This window comes from Epinephelus lanceolatus, chromosome 14 (assembly GCF_041903045.1).
Source record: "Epinephelus lanceolatus isolate andai-2023 chromosome 14, ASM4190304v1, whole genome shotgun sequence".
NCBI lineage: Eukaryota > Metazoa > Chordata > Actinopteri > Perciformes > Serranidae > Epinephelus > Epinephelus lanceolatus.
Genome location: NC_135747.1, coordinates 11,883,064 through 11,903,091, shown reverse-complemented (window position 1 = coordinate 11,903,091; position 20,028 = coordinate 11,883,064). Strand labels below are relative to the sequence as shown.

The window sequence follows — 20,028 nt, the reverse complement described above, 5'->3', positions numbered from 1 at the left end:
TGATTTATTCATGGAGCTCTGACCTCAGGATTTCTGGTAAGCAGGCTATGATAAGGTGCAGATTATGGTCACTTAGCAACATCAGGCGCAACCTGCCTCGCACCTAAATTATTGTGCTTTTCATAAAGGCCACCGGGAAATTGAAGCTTCCTTTATTGCTGACATTAGTTCAGATCCATCTACTGTATGTCTAACACTCTCAAGTTGGAGACTTGAATGGTGGCTTTAGAACTTTCCCTCAATGATGAAAAACAGTTAGTAGCAGTAGCTAGTAGCAGTTTGAATTCAGTCTGTTGTAAGTGATTCCAGTGTTGTGGTATAAGGCACAATCCATGAAACTGCAACATCAGCAGTTCAATTATAGCTGGGACCTTTCTTTCTGACACATTTCCTGTTGGTCTTCACTGACAATAGTCCAATACTTAAGCCTCATTTCTATGAGTAGAAGTGCGATACATTTCTGGCTAAAAATGCCAGTGTCAAAATCTGTCCGAGCCTATATAATCCAAAGTTACTGATGATAATGAAAAGTTATGGATTTTAGCTTTAATACCAGCTTAAATTGTTCAATAAATCTCTGTAACAAGCAAAGTTGGAGGATGGGGAAGTAAAAGTAAAAGAGAGTGTGACAGAAGAGAATTTCATTTGCGGGGGCTTAATGAAGCACTGAGATGTGATGGCACTGATACAGCTGTAAATTGTGCAAAGCAGTGAAGGGAAATTATTTTCTACACCAGTTAGACTCCTTAGACTAAAATAAATCTGATTATTTCATGTATTTTCCCAATCATTTTATACCTGGCTATGTGAAACTGGCACATTTAAACTCTGAAAGGATCTGTCCACTCTCTTCAATTATGAGTGTGCATCAAAATCCCACAAGATATAATTAGTACACACTTTAGTTCCACAAATGTGCACATACAGGCAAACCTAAAATGAGAGGATGTTACTTCAATTTCCTGCAGGTGTTTAAGTCACAAAGAGGTTTCCTTGGAAGAAGAAACTCACTGAAATGCATTAACACTGATTATAAATCTCTCTCGATACCTGAATCCATTTGGTTGTTTAACAGTGTAATTTTCACACAAGTAAGGTGTGTATAGTTTGTGTTAGCAAGATTTCTCCAGCTGTTTCAAATATGAAATGTTAATGTCAGGTGTTATAGCCTGTTCCTCAAAATCAAAGTGGAAGAGTTTCTTTCAGGATTCAATTTCGCACAAATATTCAACAGCCACACAAAGAGAAATCTGTCATTAGAGGCAGAGGTTATCATCTCTCCACCATCAGTAGTCTATAACAATCACAACACGTACATGTTACACATTCCACAGATAGTGTGAGCACTAGTCAGGAAACAGAAAAGTGATTTATGACATATTAATAACAAAACTACTCCTGGAATGAACATCACATGCACCGCAGAGTCCTATAAACACTTCCTCTTTGGGTAGGACACAGCAGGACTCCGATCACCACTGAGAAAAAGTTCCAGTCACACCAGTTATTCAAGATATTATAATATTTCTTCTAGCTGTTGCATTACCATCTTTCTTTCAAATCACTAAATGTGACCAGATTCCAAAGGAGATTCAGGACTTTTTGAAGCAATAGATAGTCAGACAGGCCTACCCAAAGAGACCCTGATACATTTCTCCTTGCATGAATAACCAGACTGAATCCCTCCCTTCTCGCTCACTGTAACTCAGTATAACATTAGCAGTTACATGGCTAAAATATAGTCATTTACACAAACTGCCAATTGTGCAAAGAGATGCTCAGCTAAAAAGAAAAAAATATATTAATGTCGACAAAGAAATTCCTGTTATAGCTCTGATCCAAGCAGGGCTCCGCTCGCAGCAGAGTCATCCTTTAAGAGGAGCACTCTGAGCCAATTTTTTTAGAGGGCCGCAGTGACCTTGTTCCTGTGGGGCCTGGAGTTTACGAGCGTGCACCAGCAGTTCTCCAGAGCTTGTAATGCTGAGGGAATAGTTTCCACAAGTGAAGGTTTAAAGGAGTCTTAGCAGTGCAGAGGCACAACCCTGCTGCTAGACGGTGAAGTTAGCCACCAATTCGTAGCAGTTAAGGGGAAATTTATAAATTTTAAATCACAATATTGATTAACCAAATGTCACTTTTTTGCACCACTTATTGTTGTGAAAGGGTGTTAAATTGAAGCCTTAACATAAAACCGTTAACATAATTTATTAAAGCTGCATTCACTGTCTTTTCTTCATCCAGACAACAGACCGTGTCTGCCTTTAAAAAACTACTTTTACACAGGTCAAACATGGACTTAATTAACAGACTCCAGTAACCATAGAAACACAGATTTAGATTAGAAAAACCTTTAATCTGTTTGTGAAAACACAAAAAGGTGTCACCCATCTAGTCCACAGCAGGCCTAGATCAAAATCACTTTACTCTGTCTAGTCACATCTTATAGAATATAGTAAAGGTTTTATTAATCTGACACTGTATTTTAAAGAGTTACTGCAACCTCTTTGTTAATGAGCTCCAGGTTTGATAAGTGTAAATTTAGGTTTTGTTGTTAAGATGAAGAAAGCAAAGTGAAATCGCCATTTTGGGGACTTTATTAATAAAGACAGGCCTAAAGGTTTCACAAATTTGAAAGCAGGTTTAACTGAGATATATAACACTCTTTTGCAACAAAAGGGAAAAAACAGAGAATCTGTGGCTTAATATTGTCATGTAAGTTTCCCTTAACTTTGCCCACTCAACCACCCCCCAATATATTGACAAAAACATACATAAAAACTTAAATTAAAAATATCAAGGTTCATTATTCCACTTGCTCTAGGACTGTCCAGCTGTTAAAACACTCTTGCTAGAAATTAGAAACCTATGTCGGAGTTTTGCAATGTTAGTTTCCCAGTGTATCCCAAAGCATGCTTGCTGACAATAATCTTGAAGACACTATCGACCGCCTATGGACACTGGGTTGCTTATCTATTAAAACTTTAACTCTTTTTTAAACCTGAAGGAGCGTAACACAGACTGTTTCTCTAGGGATTAATGGCTAGAGGAATACCTGGATTTGCTGAACATGGAATGGACAGCCTGAAGTTGAGAGGACTTGTATGCAATGGATGTTTGAGATTTACTGTATGTTGCATAGCGTCATCCCACCCCAGTTATTTGTTTTGTCATGCAGTGTTTTTTGTCTCTCTGATTCTTCTCTGATTTCACCAAGAGAAAACGAATGATAAACTGTTAAAATTAAGAAAATATACATTTGTTTTGCTATGACAGGAAACCACACACCACCATCTGAAAGAGCCATTAGCATGTAACCATGATCATAAATAAACTTATTATTATTACAACCGGTTCTAAAATTATGGTGTATTGCAGTTCTCTGTGTGGTTTGTCCACGTGGTATTGCCATACCCTAACAAAAGGCATGCTCGACTGCTTGGGTAGGTACAACTAATGTCAAACACTGCACGTTACTGTCTCCTTTTTCATCACTTTAAAGTGTATTAAAAAGTGGAGAAATAGGTTGAGAAAGTGCAAAAAAATTGCCTTAATTTCTATTCATAAATAAAATATGACTGAAGGTTTCACACATTTAAAAGTAGGTTTTACACAATTTTAAGGCTTTAGGTAGGACGTCCAACACTCTTTTACAACAATAAACAACAACAACAAAAAACTGAAAATCAGGGGCTTAATTAAGTCATTTAAATGTGCCTTAACCTTCCCCTTAACTCCCTAATCGGAAGCTACGAACTGCAAACCAACTTCAGCGTCGTCCTGCTGCTGCTCTCTTGTGTTTACACTTCATGAAGACACAAGTTTACACCCAAAGCTGTGGCAGCGGCGGTCCAACCTCAGCACAAACCTCCATCACACACACACACACTGCTTTCTCCTCACACACACAAAAAGCAGTGGCTGTGTCATTCAGAGAAATATGTGTAAAGGACAGTTCGGTGATAACATTTTACCTACAAGTCCTGTTAACGCGTGACTTACCCTACTGGTAAACAAACAGCTGTAATTAGGCGACTAAATTCCCCGCTACATCTGGGAACTCTCTACACTAACCTCACACTTGGAGGAGAAACAGTTCACAATGTATGGCGCGGTGCTGCAAGATAACTCAAAAAAAGGAAAGTGGGAAGTTTGAAAAATATAGTTGAAGTCCAGAGAAGTCACTTTGCGGACACTGGTGTTGTTTCAGACGACTTTGAAACAGCGTAACTACCTTAACGGTGAGATTAAAAGTCCTGCTTAACCAGGGCAGCTGAGAAGACGGAGGAACATTGTTGCACAACACGTATAGTCGACAGTTTTTAAGTCCACTCCGAATTGTAATACTGAACAACAATGCCTGTATTGCGCAACACTTTCACTTTCTTTCTGCTGACTATTAAACACGACAAAAACATTAAAAGTCAAGTCTGTTAGAGTAACAGCAACTCAGGGGGACTCCGAGAAGGAAAAGCGCAGAGACCTAAAACAAGATAAACGTACTTTTGTTGTCACGGAACTTTCTGCACGTTCAAGCCAAAGAGAGGACTGTGTCATAGTTTATTAGTTTATGGGTTTTTTAACAAAACAGAAAAGAAACAGTACCTGAATTGAGCACCCTTGCGCGCAAATGGCAGGTTTAGTCTCAGGCTCCGGGAGCATCCATAGAGCAGGGTTTTAGGACCCGTCGGTACTGTAGAAATTATTGAGCCAGCAGCTCCGCCATACTGAATTAATCACGTGTCTGACAACCTCCTGTATTTCCGTAGGGGGCGGGGCCCTGCGGGACAGGGTGACTGACAGCTGAGGGGAAAGTGATGTCACTGAATACATGAATGAAGTCTGACATTCTGCTCTACATGATGTTGCAGCAGCTAATATGTCACATAGGTGTATAGGGAAGACCAGAGTTGGCTGTCTACAGGGGTTTGTTGGTACACAGCTATTTTTTTATATTCTGAAGGTCATAGAAAATGTTTGCTTTCTTGACCTGCACTCAGCTATGTTAAAACATATGAAAGTCTCTAAGATTTTTGGGAAGGTTAACATTTAAGTTGTATATTATTGAAATAAAAACAGTACACTATTGAGGAAATGTGGGCTATTATAAAATGGAGACAAAGACAGACATTAGGAAAGTGTTATAACTAAACAGACAAAGAAATCAGCTATAATTTGATTTAAGATTTGAAAGTCTGTAATGAGTAGTTGTAGGTGGCTAATATAGTTTCATCATAAAGATGGGTCAAATGTGAGCTTGACACTGATTTTAGGGTTGGTGCACATGTGCAAACCAATTGTAAAATTAAGAGTTGTAACTAACTGTATTTTGAGACATTAAAACATTTTTTTAAAGTTTAGAAACAATGTTTATATGCTAATTGTGATTATTTTGAATTAGACAAACATGGTGGTCTGACCTATCTGACGTTTCTGCTGCGCTTATTTTATGTACTCTGATGCTTTGTTGATAACCCAAATCTATCAGCACAGAAGCGAAACGATGTACTGCTGTGGATGGGGCCACAGCAAAATGTAATTTAGCCACCTAAAAAAATTAATATCTGTGTATGTGTATGATAAATTTTAATATTTGCTCCACTTTACCTTACACATCAAGGCAGCAGCGACCAGAAATTCTGCTTATGTTACCTAAAGTAACTTTTTTCGTCAGTGGAGTCTGGTGGCTTTGATATAACAACTTCAGTTACATGTCGGAAAAGACTGTCTGACAACAAGGTAAAGTGGAAAAATATTCTAAATATAGCTTCCACTTTAATTGATGTTGATTTTGTTGGTGGGCTTTTTAAGGTGGCTACACACAAACTAACTGAGGCAACATCTGCTCAGCCCCATTTGATTTTAATGTACATGACGCAAGGTTGTTCTACATGGAAGTTATTGTAAATAAAAAATGTGATTTGATCTATACACTGTGGTTCTTGTTTGAATCAAATGTTAAAATTGTTTCCATTGGTTGGTCCATATTTTTGTCACTATAGCATTTTAACATTGTGCCAACCACAAATGCACAGCATCACCTAATTTTAGGATTCATTTGTGTACAATCAAACATATTTATTAATAGCTCAGACTCTTAGCTTTCATTTGCTGTTGGTTAGAATATTCTTACATAATTAGGCCCGTTTACACTGAAGAAGTTCCTGGTACTATTTGGGAGGCAGGAACTGCTACAGGAACGTCCTCTCCCTTGGCCCTCTCAACCGCCGTGTCTCCACTGAGAGAGTGGAGTAGGAGGAAGGTTCCTGTAAAGTTACCAGGCTCTGGATGTGACGTAATCGTTGCGCGACCATTTTGACCGGGGCGATGTAGGGGTGTAGGGACGCCGTTAGCTGTTAGCCCTTAGCGGTGTCTGTAATACTCAGTAACTCAATAAACGGTCCGTGAAAAAAAAAAAATTCCAGCGGATGTCTTAGTTACAACATGATTGAGCTAACTGGAGTAGTTTCATGTCATATCTGACAACGGGAGGCTTTTAACAGATGACGTCCCGATGTTAGCTTTGCTGCTGCTGTTAGCTGTCCCTGTCAGCTGATGCTTTCTAGACATCGTGATTTCCCAAAACTGAATAAATACCACACAAAGCAACACAAACTGCTTTGCTAGCTTAATCATGTTGTAACTAAGATATCCGCTGGAAAAAATATTTTTTTCATGGACCGTTTATTGAGTTACAGAAGCTATGAACGAGGTAACCCTCGTCTGCTGAGTTTTAAAAATGCTGGCTATTTTGTCGCTTTTTGTTGACATCACATCCCACCTTGAGTATATCCAATCAGCACCAAGTAATCCCAAGCCCCAGCCAGGAGTTTCTCGGGGTCGTTCTGAGTACCTACTCCGAGGCAGGGACTTGTTTAGCCCCTGTAAAAGTTCCAGAACTCTGTCCTTCGGGGGTGGTTCCTGCGGTGGAGACAAGCATCAACGGCCCTGGCCCCGTAAAATTACCCCGAAGTTCCTGCCTATTATGCCTGAGAAGTACAGCAGAGAGAGAAGAATGTGCCAACCAACCCAGTCTCCCCTATCACTACTGTTTGTGTCTTCTTCCTCCAAACCATTGTTAAGTCACATTGAGCCTTAAAAATGTTTCCTCAGTGTGGTTTTGTTGTTCATGGTTTATGTGATGTTGCTTAACACATTATGTGTTCTTGTTTAATGAGACTGTGGCACTCAACAGTGGATCACCCATTATATCACTATAATATTCATTTGATATCTCTGTGTGTTGCTTACCTGTTCTGTCCTATTCTTTATTATCACAATATGCTAAATTCTTTTTTTTTTTTTAAAGATTTTTTTTGGGGCATTTTGGCCTTTAATTGATAGGACAGACAAGTGTGAAAGGGGGAGAGAGAGAGAGAGAGAGAGATAGAGAGAGAGAGGGAGTGACATGCAGCAAAGGGCCACAGGCTGGAGTCAAACCTGGGCTGCTGCGGCAACAGCCTTGTGCATGGGGCACCTGCTCTACCACTAAGCCACCGACACCCCGCAATATGCTAAATTCTATAGGGACATAATGCATGGTGTCTGTAACTGCATACAATTTCTTTATTTCGCCATATTTTGTGCCCATGGAATGAAACAGTGACATGACTAAATAAGCATCAATCAAGGTTAAAGATTTGATGAATAAGTTAGTTTTTATTCATTCAATCTGCAACAGATACAACTCATGCCGTATGAGTCAGACCACATTTACAAGCAGCCAAGTCAGAAAAAAAACTGTAACATCAGCCTCGAATTAAACGTGGCTGCGACGCCTCCATCACTGACAGTTACATCTAAATAAAATCTAGAATGAATCCTAAGAGAATCAATTCAGCTAATTAAAGGAAGTTTTACACTATTTGTTTGTATCTGGTTTCACTTGATAACTAATCACCACAACTATGTAACACAACAAAAGCAACTAAATTAAGGATTTAAATAATAAAACCAAAACTCCTTCCACCTCAGACCTGTGAGAAGAGAGTGGTCAAATGCAAAAATACAGAAATCTCTTGTGATAAACAACCCATACTGATCATGTACTGTAACCTCCACTACTTAAGCTGATTGTAAAATGTTTTCAGTGCCAGTAAATTATTAAACAGGGAAAAACAAATTCCATAAAATCATTGTCCGTTATAACACCTCATATGCAAACTACAAAGACCACTCCTTGTAGGTTATTATTGTCATTTGCTTCCTTGTGTAGCCTGAGTCCACTTCAGCTTCTTCTATTTCACCTGGTGATTTCCAGGCAACCTCTTCAAGAATGACTTTCCACAACTGCAGGGAACATGTGTCAACTTGTCGCATTCAGCAGTTGGTTTAATACTCAGGTGGAGAGACATAAAACCAACAGTAGATTTTCCAGTTGAGAATACTGAGACGTGTATTCTTGTTGGCTGATGGTGATTTTGCGTCACTGTTGGTTCAGAAAATAACAATCTGCTTCCTGGAAAAGATCCTTCCCGTTAAACCTGATGGAATTAAGATAGCTGGAAGATTTAATAATGTATTTCATTAAAAATGTTGATGGCATATGTTTAGACTGGAATGCTCCTGGAAATTAGGATTTATCACCACTACTCACAAACAGCTTAAACTGTCTTGTTTCACTGGAGTGGTGGTTTTGATTACCCTTATTTTTGCTTCCATGAGCAAACATTTCCTCAAACAAAGCACAAAATGCTGAGGCTGTTGGTGTCAGGTTTTCCACACAATGTAAATCAAACAAGCAGAAAACTCTTCGAATACTCCATACAAAGAGGGGAAACTTAGGTGCGAACCACAGGCCGTACAAATTAGGGACGTAGCTTATGTGATGTCATCTATTAGTTTGGAATTTCAGCCATTGCTATCTTGGTGTTTTGGAGCCAGAAGTGACCATATTTGGGTGAGAAGCTGAGCCGTAAACATGTTTATTTCTGCTCTAAAGTTGAGCATCTTAACATGGGGGTATGTGGGGATTATCTGGCCTCTAGAGCCAGCCTCAAGTGGCAGTTCAAAGAACTGCAGTTTTTGACACTTCCACGTTTACTTCCTTTTTCAGCCCTAGAGGTTTCCACTTGCTTAGAACTTGCTCCAACAAACTGGAGCAGGTCTTTGCTGTGGGCAAGCTCTCCCAACAGTCACATTACCAGAGCTGGAACCAAGTCATTGTTCTGTAAGTCACAAGTAAGTGTAAAGTCTTTGCACTCAAGTCCCAAATCAAATGTAATGCAATTTTAACAAATTAACAATATATTAAATGTAGAAAAATCACGATTTTTTTTTAAATTTGATTTTGTTAAAACAAGTTTGTTGAAGGTTGTTGCTACTCTGTAATTTTCAACCCACACACTTTGCATACTGCAGTAAGGTGACAAAGTTCTTTAAGGTTTACGTCTCTGTAACTTGATTGGATGCTCTCAGATAATTAAGTGTCGCCTTGCTAGAAATGTTAGTCATTAACATTACTTGTTTCAGGAAACAAAGGGAAATGAATTCATTCGTGATATGCTTTTTCATCTTTGGGATGGGGGAAAGGCACAAGTCATTAAAGATTGTCACACACCTGAGTGTGTGAAATTTGTTCTCCGCATTTGACCCATCCCCTGAGGGAGCGGTGAGCAGCAGCAGTGCTGCGTTCAGGAATCATGTGGTAATCTAACCCCCCAATTCCAACCCCTTGATGCTGAGTGCCAAGCAGGGAGGCAGTGGGTCCCATTTTTATAGTCTTTGGTATGACCCAGCCGGGGAATCGGACCCACGACCTCCCAGTCTCAGGGCAGACACTCTACCACTAGGCCACTAAGTCATTGGTGTTAAAGTCAAAGTCATGTGACTTGAGTCCACACCTCTGCTTATTACACAATAGGTGGCTCAGGTTTATTACGCAATGCTGAATAAGAGTCGCTATTTCCTTGTTTTTGTGTTAAAGGTGCTGTATGTAAGAATGTGGCCAAAACGGTTACTGCACTCAAATTCAAAATACTGCGGTGAGTCGTGTCCGCCCCCCTTCCCCTACAGATTCGAGGTTGCTGGACAGCGGCACGCTGGAGACTGATTTGTTTGCCCACGGGCGGCTGCCATGGCAGGGCCGCATCACCGCGTCCTTGATCTTCGGTTTTCCAGCAGACCATTTGTGCAAGTCCGGCTTCTCTGCTGCTAACGCTGCTGCCGGGATACAGCTGAGGAGGAGCCAGCTGCTAATGTTATGAACCGGAACACTGCTAATGCTGCTGCCGGGATACAGCTGAGGAAGAGCCGGCTGCTAATGCTATGTATCGGGACACAGCTAACACTGCTGCCGGGATACAGCTGAGGAGGAGCCTTCTGCTAATGCTATGTACTGGGACACTGCTAATGCTGCTTGCCGTGCTGCTGTAGCTCAGTCGTAACTGTAACTGATGCTGAGACTCTACTGACTGCGTGACTGGTAGACGGCAGTGGGTGGCGCAACAGGCCAAAACACAAATTCAAAACATAAACATGATTTGCGGACTGTAAAAATGTTTTATAAATGCGAATATTCTGGCCGTACTATTGTTGTCGGTGAGATCAGTATGTTATATGAACATTATTCCTTAGTCTCTGTGACATATTAGGAGGATTTTACGACTATTTGCTTTAGATTTCTTACATATAGCTCCTTTAAATATCCACGATGTATCTTTGTAACAGTTTGGGTGACTGCAAACAAGCTGAAGGTATCACGGAAATCTTCAGTTGTTGTGACTATTATTAGTCTTGGCACCAATATAGAGTTGTACACAGTATATCAACAAGACTTAAAGATGATCTAACATCACACATTGTAATTTATCCATTATATACTGAATACTTTTAATCTAAAATAAATACAATTGTTGTTTCCTCAATCATTTTGTAAAAGTAGGAATAGATTTTAAACAGTGGATATTACAACAAAAATTTTCAAACAGACAGAAACTCTGTCCCTGAAGAAAGCCTTCAATTATCAAGTCCCATCTTCCCCTAAACTTTTAATAAACAGCTGTCAGCGTAGGGGTAGTAACACATATCTCGCAGCTTAAACAAGTAGCAAAGACATCACTGACAGGCGCTGCCTTGAAAAAAAGAAACGACACAATATCAGTGAAAACACAAACAATGCTCTACGAGAAAACACTTTTAATTAGGTGGATGAAATAGAAAACCGAGCTGTGACTCTCTTTGCTTCAGTCCTTTGAAACACCGTCTCATCTACTTATTATCCAGACACACTGTCTGGAGCTGATTATGGGGACTGGACAGGACATAATAAAGACTTTTTTTTTCACAATCAAAGCAAAACCTGCAAAGCCGTCCCCTGTGTGAAAGACATATAGACTAAAGAGCGGTCATGAGGAGTGAGAGCAAAAGAGAGGAGCTGGGGAGACACTTGCTAATATACACAGAGTGACAGAGATGTGATGAATTGCAGTCATATGGTAACTGTGTGCAGTGTGTGCTCCTAGTCAGTGATCCACAGCACTGATGGAGGTACTGCACAACAGCAGACTATATTAATGCTAGGCTTGAAATGCCACCTGATGCTGCCACGAATTATGTAAACACTGGCACCCTAGCTTTAAGTGTGGGGGCTCATCTGAAAAGAAATGGAACAACTCAACCCATGGAGCCGTTCTCTTAAGAAAACACTGACAGCATAATAAGTATCCACTCAAATGGGCCTGTCCACGATAGCGAGTAAAGAAAGCTGATTTGAACAGAGATGGGACAACTCAACCCGGCCACACTCTCCTCTAAAGGGATACCACTGACAACATAATAAGTATTCTGTGAAACCCGTCCATGGCAGTGTGAAATGGGATGCATCCAGAGTTTATCTGCTGTAATGGAGGCAGATACGGCTCACACATGATGCCATACCATGCAACATGATATATCACCCGCACTCAGGGCAACGCAGAAGATTTTATTAGGACCATTTTCTTGTCCATCAGCCCATTACTACTGTAACACACTACATGTGTCTAATGCTAACATACAAGTTGTACTGTTCAGTGAAATTCTTGGTGTGTAGTGCTTAAAGGGATAGTGCACCCAATAATGAAAATTCACCCATTATCTACTCACCCACATGCCGACGAGGCTCAGGTGAAGTTTTAGAGTCCTCACAACCATGGGTGCAGATCTGATGACAAGTTTAGGGTGGACACAATCAGTTGTGATTTTTGTTTTAATTGCACGCGTGCATATCATGCCCACAGAGCGCTTGAGATTGCCAGCATATTTCACAATTTCAAAGAGGCTCATCACCATCACCAAGTCATTAAAAAAGCACTACACAGAGAATCATATGCTTACTTTTACTGTTTAATTCTCTTAAACAGCCAATGGAGCCAGCCATCACCCTCCTTTTCACTGCTTCGCTGTTAGTTAATGCTACTTCTAGTTTCAGGATCTCGAGCATGTTATAGCCTATCCACTCACGTTCTCACCTCTCGCCTCTCACAGATTCCCAATTCTCCTCATCATCTTCCCTTTCTCCTTGTATATGGGACTACTGTATACATCAGTGGATATGGATGATTATTAGAATATGAGCCCCTAACTGAGCTTGGTTAAACTTGTAATATTACAGGGGTCACTTCTTACTTACACAATGGCGTTTTACCCCAAGAAAAAAATTCCTGATGTCCTGTGGCTGTTTCCTTTTCTTTGCCATGCTTTCTGTCATACTCTGACCTGGCTCACACACAAACAGGACACCAGTTAATGAAACACTTTAGCTAACCTAACTTCACAGTAATATAGCTAACATAAACGAACACCTGATCAATTTATGTTACATTATGTAACATTAGCTAGCAGGCAACCTAGAGTAAGCTAAGCAACTACGTTAGCAAGCTAGCTAACATTAGATAGCTACTCTAAATATGGATCTGGCTAGGGATAAGTTCCTTCACTTGAGGCGGCAAACAGAATCTGATTACATTTTTAAATCTTTTATGGGCACACTTTCCTTTTCTTGAGGAAGTTTCAATCAAAATTACTCACAGAAAGGCATTTGTTTACTGACTACTGCAAGAGCACCAGCCAATGGCCACGTTCCAGCGTCTGAGAGAAAATGAAGAGAGATCAGTGTGTTTGTGTTTGTTTTTTTCATAAAGTTACCCTCCCACAGTTGCACTGCAGCAGAGCAGGGAGGGAGGCCTTGCGCGCGAGACCAGCGAAAGCACGTGCACACACATGAACGTGGTGTACAGAGAAGCAGTGAGAGCTGCAGCCTACAGTCTGGCTAAAAACAGAGTTCAAATGGCGTTTTTCCAAACAACTTTTTATGTCGGGGCTTCAGGACACTTGGATCACTACGGACGAGCAGTATGGAGATATTTTATGGTTTCAGTTATGTGTTTTTGGACGTTTGAATCTGGGGCGCCGTAAGCCTCCATTAGGTGGAGTTGTGTTGCTACCCACTCTCCCCTGGGATCACCGCAAGTGTTGTGAGGACTATAAAATTTCACCTGAGCCTCCATCGGCATATGGGTGAATAGATAATGGCTGAATTTTCATTTTTGGGTGCACTATCCCTTTAACTTAAATTCACAACAATTTTGCAGATCTTTCCCAAGCTGTGCACCGGAGGCACAAATTTGAACAATACACCTCTTCACATCAAAAACCAATTATTAGCAGAATAGCTAAAATCATTACCTTGTCTTTAAGTAACCCCTCATCCCCCAGCACAGTTCTGCTTTCCTCCAGTTCTAAGACCCACTTTCCATTTAAAACTTATTTCTATAAACTTTCCTTGCATGTGGACTCTCACTGTTGTGCTGTTTAAAGTGAAAGGCTATACCTGGGTTCGCATCTTTCTGTGTTCTTCCTGCCATCTTAGATCAGATTATTGTGTTTATTTGTACAGACAGTGAACTGTACCTGCTTTCCTGTACAGTGTGTAATAGCACTTTGAGAGGTGGATGAGTAGAACAGAACATGTAGCTACTGTATATCTTTGCTCGCTCTGACCCTTCATTCGACCTGAGATACAGCCCGTCCAGTTACAGTCCATGTGATTGCACTGCCATGGCCCAGATATTTTTATTGGTTGATTTTAAATGAGATAAGTATTAATATATCTACTGTATCTAGGCATTCATTATAATATATATTTGAGGGACACACATCCCCCTAATATTCAATTTGACCAAAAATAAGTAAATTAATAACTTGCAATGCTACGACAGGCAACCCCACATGGCCATCTGAAACAATCATTAGCAATGTAATCATTAATAAACTCAACAAATTGCCATTATAATTACTACCAGTTCTGGCATTTCAGTGTACTGCAGTTCTGCGTTTGGTTTGTCCAAGTGGCGTTGCCATACCCCAGCAGTGGGTACGATTAATGACAATTACCATGTTGTCCCCATTTCATTACTGTCAGATGTATCAAAAAGAGGAAAACATAAGCCTAATATGAGTGTTACGTAGGCTATATCACTATTAACTATTATAAAGTCGTAAAGTTTGTGAAGTTTTTATGTCATAAAAAAGGCATAGTAGTCATAGTATGTCATTAAGTCATAGTGTGTGCACACAGTGGGGCAATGCAAATTTCATGGTCAAGAAAATGCCAAACCGTCAGCGGTGCTTATGCTAGTCGTTGCACCTGGAAAATGTGTCATAATGTGTACATTAATGAGAGACTTTTTTGACTTACTTTAAGCTCAGATTTTATTCATTTACACAATCAGTAAGGTAAACAAGTTCATCAGCATTGCAAAGGAAAATAATCAATGATTACAACTATACAGTAGTTAGAACATAGTGAGGCTACTGAAAAGGTAGACCTACTGATTTAAAAATGTTTAAAGCACTTTATAACTACAATAACATTTTTATGAAGTACAACTAAATGTCCACGTTTTAATATTGGTATCAAAAATAAAACAGAAACTACAAGCAAATGCAATTATTTACCTCCTCTCCTTCCTACTGTGCACATGTAGTCCAATGTACCTTTCTGTTATTTACATTAATAGATAGAAACAAATAGAAACAAACCCCACAGTTGGATATCAGAGACCTGCACCCAAACATAGGTTTTCCTCCTCAACACTTCTCACCCAGATTCACCACAAAAAATGTTTTTAATATTTAAATTCATTGCTGATGCCTGTACAAAAACCTTTATGGTAAACAACTCCAACAGTCTGAGGCCATGCTAGTGGCTCTTTGAGGCTTTCCTTGGATGCAGTCGTGCTTTGAGTTAAATCCTTACATAAGCATGCTAACATGCTAACAATGACAATGCTAGTATGTCACTGGTAGGTTTAATGTCAACAGTTTTCAGTATCTTAGTTAAGCGTTACACAAAGCTGAGGCTCATGGCATTTTGTCATAAACCAAAATATAAAAAAATTAATTTCTACCTTGAACTTGAGCATTATCAGTCAAACCTCTGCATGGTTCCATTTTTCAATGTCACTTTCCATATTCATATTGCTATTTCAAGGTATCCATTTTCCAGTTAAACAGCCTCTTACATTTTTCTGTTTACTTTTTACTTTTAAAATTTTAATCACCTCAAAATTACCCTTAGTAATGGAGTAAAAACGCTTTTCGCATTTCTTTTCTTTTCTTTTCCCTTGGAAATAGTGGCTAAAATGATCCTCCTTAATGTAGCTAAATTAATAAATAATTAGCATTTGGTTTGAAAACATAAATAGCAAACAAGAGGAAGTGCAATGTCCTTTGACAGAAAGAAAATGGTGGATGGTAGCACAGTCCTGCCCACACTGTTTGATTGACATATGGGAAAAAATGAAGGCATATTGTTTATTTGAGCCAACAAAACTCTGCTGTTGTAAGACCAAGAAAGCCATCAAGCCAAAGTCCAGCATAGAGAGGCTGAGTGAATGTGGTCTGGACTGTGTGGAGGAGAGTCATGGTTTCAGAGACACTGTAGAAGGACAGAATACCTGCTCTGTGATCCAGGTACACTCCTATTCTGGAGGACTGAGGAACTGAGACAGGAGTTTTGAGTTTGTCATGACAGAATTCATAATGTTTCCTTGAACAATATAATGCCCATGACTCGTCACTGTTTCCAAATCTACATTTTTCCCCAGCTCTGCAAATAGTCTTGTATGTAACAGCTATAAAAACCTCAAACCCTCTCCACTCCACCTCCCAGTAACAACATCCAGTCAGACTCTCTCTGCTCAGGACCTGACACCTATCAGTGAATCTGTCTGGGTGACTAGGATATGACTGATGTTTATTCATACCTCTTGCTTTCCTGTTCCCCTCAGATAATAACATCTGTGTGTGTGCAGTGTTTGGATCCAGTGTAATTTCTTGGGAATATTTCAAGAAATCAGCTCTGGTCTTGGGCCCTGCTTGTGAGTTTGACAGTAAAACATCCACTACAGTCACTGTCTCTGAGATGTTTGCCCATCTCTCACTCAAAACATCCTGTAGTTTATCTTTGGTCTCTGACACAGCCACTGTCACATCCTCGAAGTACCGCAGAGGACGGATACTGAGTCGGGATGTGTCTGTAGAATCACTGATCTGCAGCAATGAGGGATAATTGTGCAGAAACTCATTGTGATCCTCTGTGTGTGACAGCTGCTCCAGCTCAGCGTTTTTCCCCTTCAGCTCAGTGATCTCCTGCTCCAGCTCCTCCTGAAGCTCTTTGACTCGACTCACTTCATTTTTCTGCTGAGATCTGATCTGCTGCTTCACATCAAAGCTGTTTTTCTCCAAGAGACGGATCAGCTCAGTGAAGATCTTCTCACTGTCCTGCACTGTTTTATCAGCAGAGCGATTGATGGCCTCCACCTCCTGTTGAAGCACTTTTACATCTTTTTCTTTGTCCTGGATTCTGCGTTGGATGTTCTGCTGACTCACCTCGAGCTCTCTCTGCCTCTCATTCCTTTCTGCTGTAGCTGAGACTATGTCATGGCCTTTATGTTCATCCACAGTGCAGAGATAACAGATACACTGCTGATCAGTACGGCAGAACATCTTAATCACTTCATTGTGATGAGAGCAGATGTTCTCCTGGAGCTTCTTGGAGGGCTCCACCAGCTTGTGTTTCTTTAATGGAGCTGCATCATAGTGACGTTGGAGGTGTTTCTCACAGTAAGAAGCTAGGCAGGCTAAGCATGACTTGACAGCTTTCAGCTTTCTCCCAGTGCAGATATCACAGGCTATATCTTCCGGTCCAGCATAGCAGTGATCAGCAGGAGCAACCTGGAGTCCAGTCTTCTTCAGTTCCTCCACTAAAACTGCTAACATTGTGTTTTTTTCCAGCACAGGCCTCGGTGTGAAGGTCTGCCTGCACTGAGGGCAGCTGTAGATTTTCTTCTGATCCTCTTCATCCCAGAAACTTTTAATACAGTTCATGCAGTAGCTGTGTCCACAAGTTATGGCCACCGGATCCTTTAGTAGATCCAGACAGATCGAACAAGAGAATGTTTCCCTGTCCAGCTGAACTCCTTTTTGCGCCATTTCACTTCTCAGTGGCAACGACTGTTTGAGTTTCACTTTCCCTGAACAGGAGAAACAGCCTGCACAAACACAAAACTTTGTTCCTTGCCCTCATGTACACTTCCTGATTTTCACTGAATTGCTCCTACCAGCTCTTGTTGGTTACACCCATCGTCATACTGTCAGATCTGTGAAGGGGAGGGAACAAGGAAACGTAACAATGGAGTGGAGCTCCCTGTGTTAAAGAGCAACAGGAGGGAGGGCATATCAGACTTTGACTCATACCAGAAAGAGGAGCGGCCAAGAGGGAGTGTGTTTAACCCTTGTTTCAAAAATGAAGTGCAAAATATGACTAGAAAAATGGAACACAGTATCTTGGGGACACTTTTTACCTACCATATACATTTAAAAACAGTACAAAGTACAAATCAGTACTGAGATAACATCCTTTTATAGCTGCAGCAGTTGACCACTTTGATACTTTTCTACTGGTTCTATTTTCAGAAGACAAATTGTTTTGTTGCAAAAAATGTATTTACCAGATAAGGGAAAAATATAAGGTTAATTTGTATTTGGCAACACAACACAGTTTAGCAGTGATCCTGGTCTTTAAACAAGCTGTAGACAACATTCAGAGCATATCTGTGGTTCAGAGTCTGAGCTGGGATTGTTTGCACAAGACTCTCAATGAGATGGCTGCAACGGTGGCTAGCAGCTAACGGTGCTTACAGTGCAAACAGTGCTAACAATGACAGCAGTGTTGACAGAGCAAACAGTGTTAACCAGGGGGTACGCTTCCATGATGATGCCATTATCAGCCTGCATACCACCTTATGCAGGCTGTTTTCCTACAAAAAGCAATGCACCAAAATTCATACACATCTCATGTTATTATGAGCTAGTAATCCATGTATAATCCACATACTATGGGAAGGCTGCGATCATGTGACCAATGAGCTGATGGCAGAAAAGAAGAAGGCAGGTTGGGGTGGTGGATGGGTCACAAAACACAGGACTTTCCACCAGGAGACTGGTGTTTGGAACTATGTGAAATTTGAGTGAATTGTAAGTCATTTTAAAGTACATTGTAACCATGTTTCTTTTCCTAAACCTAACCTCCGTAACTTTACGGTAAGCGCGATGCATCATTCATGGGCGCTAATTTGTATGATATCATGTGAACCATTATATAAGGATATGATGCCTTGTGAGCGCAGTGAAGAGCAGCGACGATAAGTTAGCCAGCTGGACACATTCACAGGGACTAACATACATGCCCAGACAGACCGTCTACCACAAATACAAACAGATAAACTTGGATTACAACACACACACAGGGAGTGGGACGTCATTATCTGCTCAGGACGCCATTATTCTATTATATCATTACATAGCAAATAGTTGTTTGCTGCTATATTAGTGCTCTAAATGTTGTATACAGAATGTTTAAATTTACTTGTAGACTACAACAACTATAATCGATTTAGGGCTTCTGCGCTATGGTTCTCAACTGGGGGTCAGGACTGCCTTTGAGGTCACCGTAGAAAGCACATGTGAAATGCAGTTATACATGTGATAAGTAACATGCTTTTCCTTAGAGGTCTTGAGAAATTATGAGGAAATAAGAGGTTGTTAACAGGACAGGAAAACAAATTAATTTCTAGCTAGCCGCACAGCTTTGTCAGGCTATCCAACACTTTCCTTGGGTCCTGAGCATTACACCTGCCATGACAGCATATTTGTGTCACCTAACAGTGCGTAGGCGTCATTTGCTAACAGCTAGCTATTTGGGACCAGGCTATATCCAGGAACAGTGTTCATTACAAAAGTTACACCACTGATGCTTCAAATGTCAGTGAGTTTAATGTGAGTTTGCTACAGTATAAGATCTCTGCCTCTGTTTCTTCAGCTGCTCCTGAATGTACTATAGCGAGTGACGGTGAGCGAGCTGAACCCAGCATGCCATTTGGTGGTGTAACCGTTAATAGGGGCCCCCTCTCAAACAGAGTGTGTACATAATTCTTTAATAACTATGTCCCATAGATCCCAAGAGCTTGCACTCGACTATGCATTTCCTTGTGTCCTTAGCAATACACTCATCAAGTGTGAAGTTTGGATGAACAGTTGTCAAAAAAATCAAAGGACAGACAGACTCTCTAGATTATGAAATGCTAGCATGCTACACTAATGCCCACTGTAAATTAACATTAAATGAACCTGGTTAACATTTTACCTGGGAAACATCAACATGTGAGCATTATCACTAGGAGCTTCTCAGCATGTCGATGTGACCAGTAAGCTCAAAGTACAGTTCCACAGAGTCGCTGTAGTCAGGGTGACTGTAGACAGACTGAAAAGAAACCAACCTCAACACCTTTGTGGAAGTTTTTACCAGGCATTTTATTAAGTGAAATGGCAACATCTGACACAGCAAAGTAACAAGAGTGACTTCTATTTTTTGTAAAAGCTAGAGTGACAAGAAAATGTGGCAAGAGAGACTTTTTGTCACCTGTGTTGACACTCGTCTTGTCAGCCCTGTCTGGATTGGTGATAGGCGTCTGGGCTTCATAAAGAAGA

General features: G+C 40.5%; 1 protein-coding gene across 1 annotated transcript; it reads right to left on the bottom strand.

Annotated features, from left to right (window-relative positions):
- Positions 1-14,670: 14,670 nt before the first annotated feature.
- Positions 14,671-17,594, bottom strand: LOC117251815 (tripartite motif-containing protein 16-like). The gene has a single exon (XM_033618372.2). The coding sequence runs from the start codon at positions 17,470-17,472 to the stop codon at positions 15,793-15,795; it is 1,680 nt and encodes a 559-aa protein (XP_033474263.2). The 5' UTR covers positions 17,473-17,594; the 3' UTR covers positions 14,671-15,792.
- Positions 17,595-20,028: the final 2,434 nt, after the last annotated feature.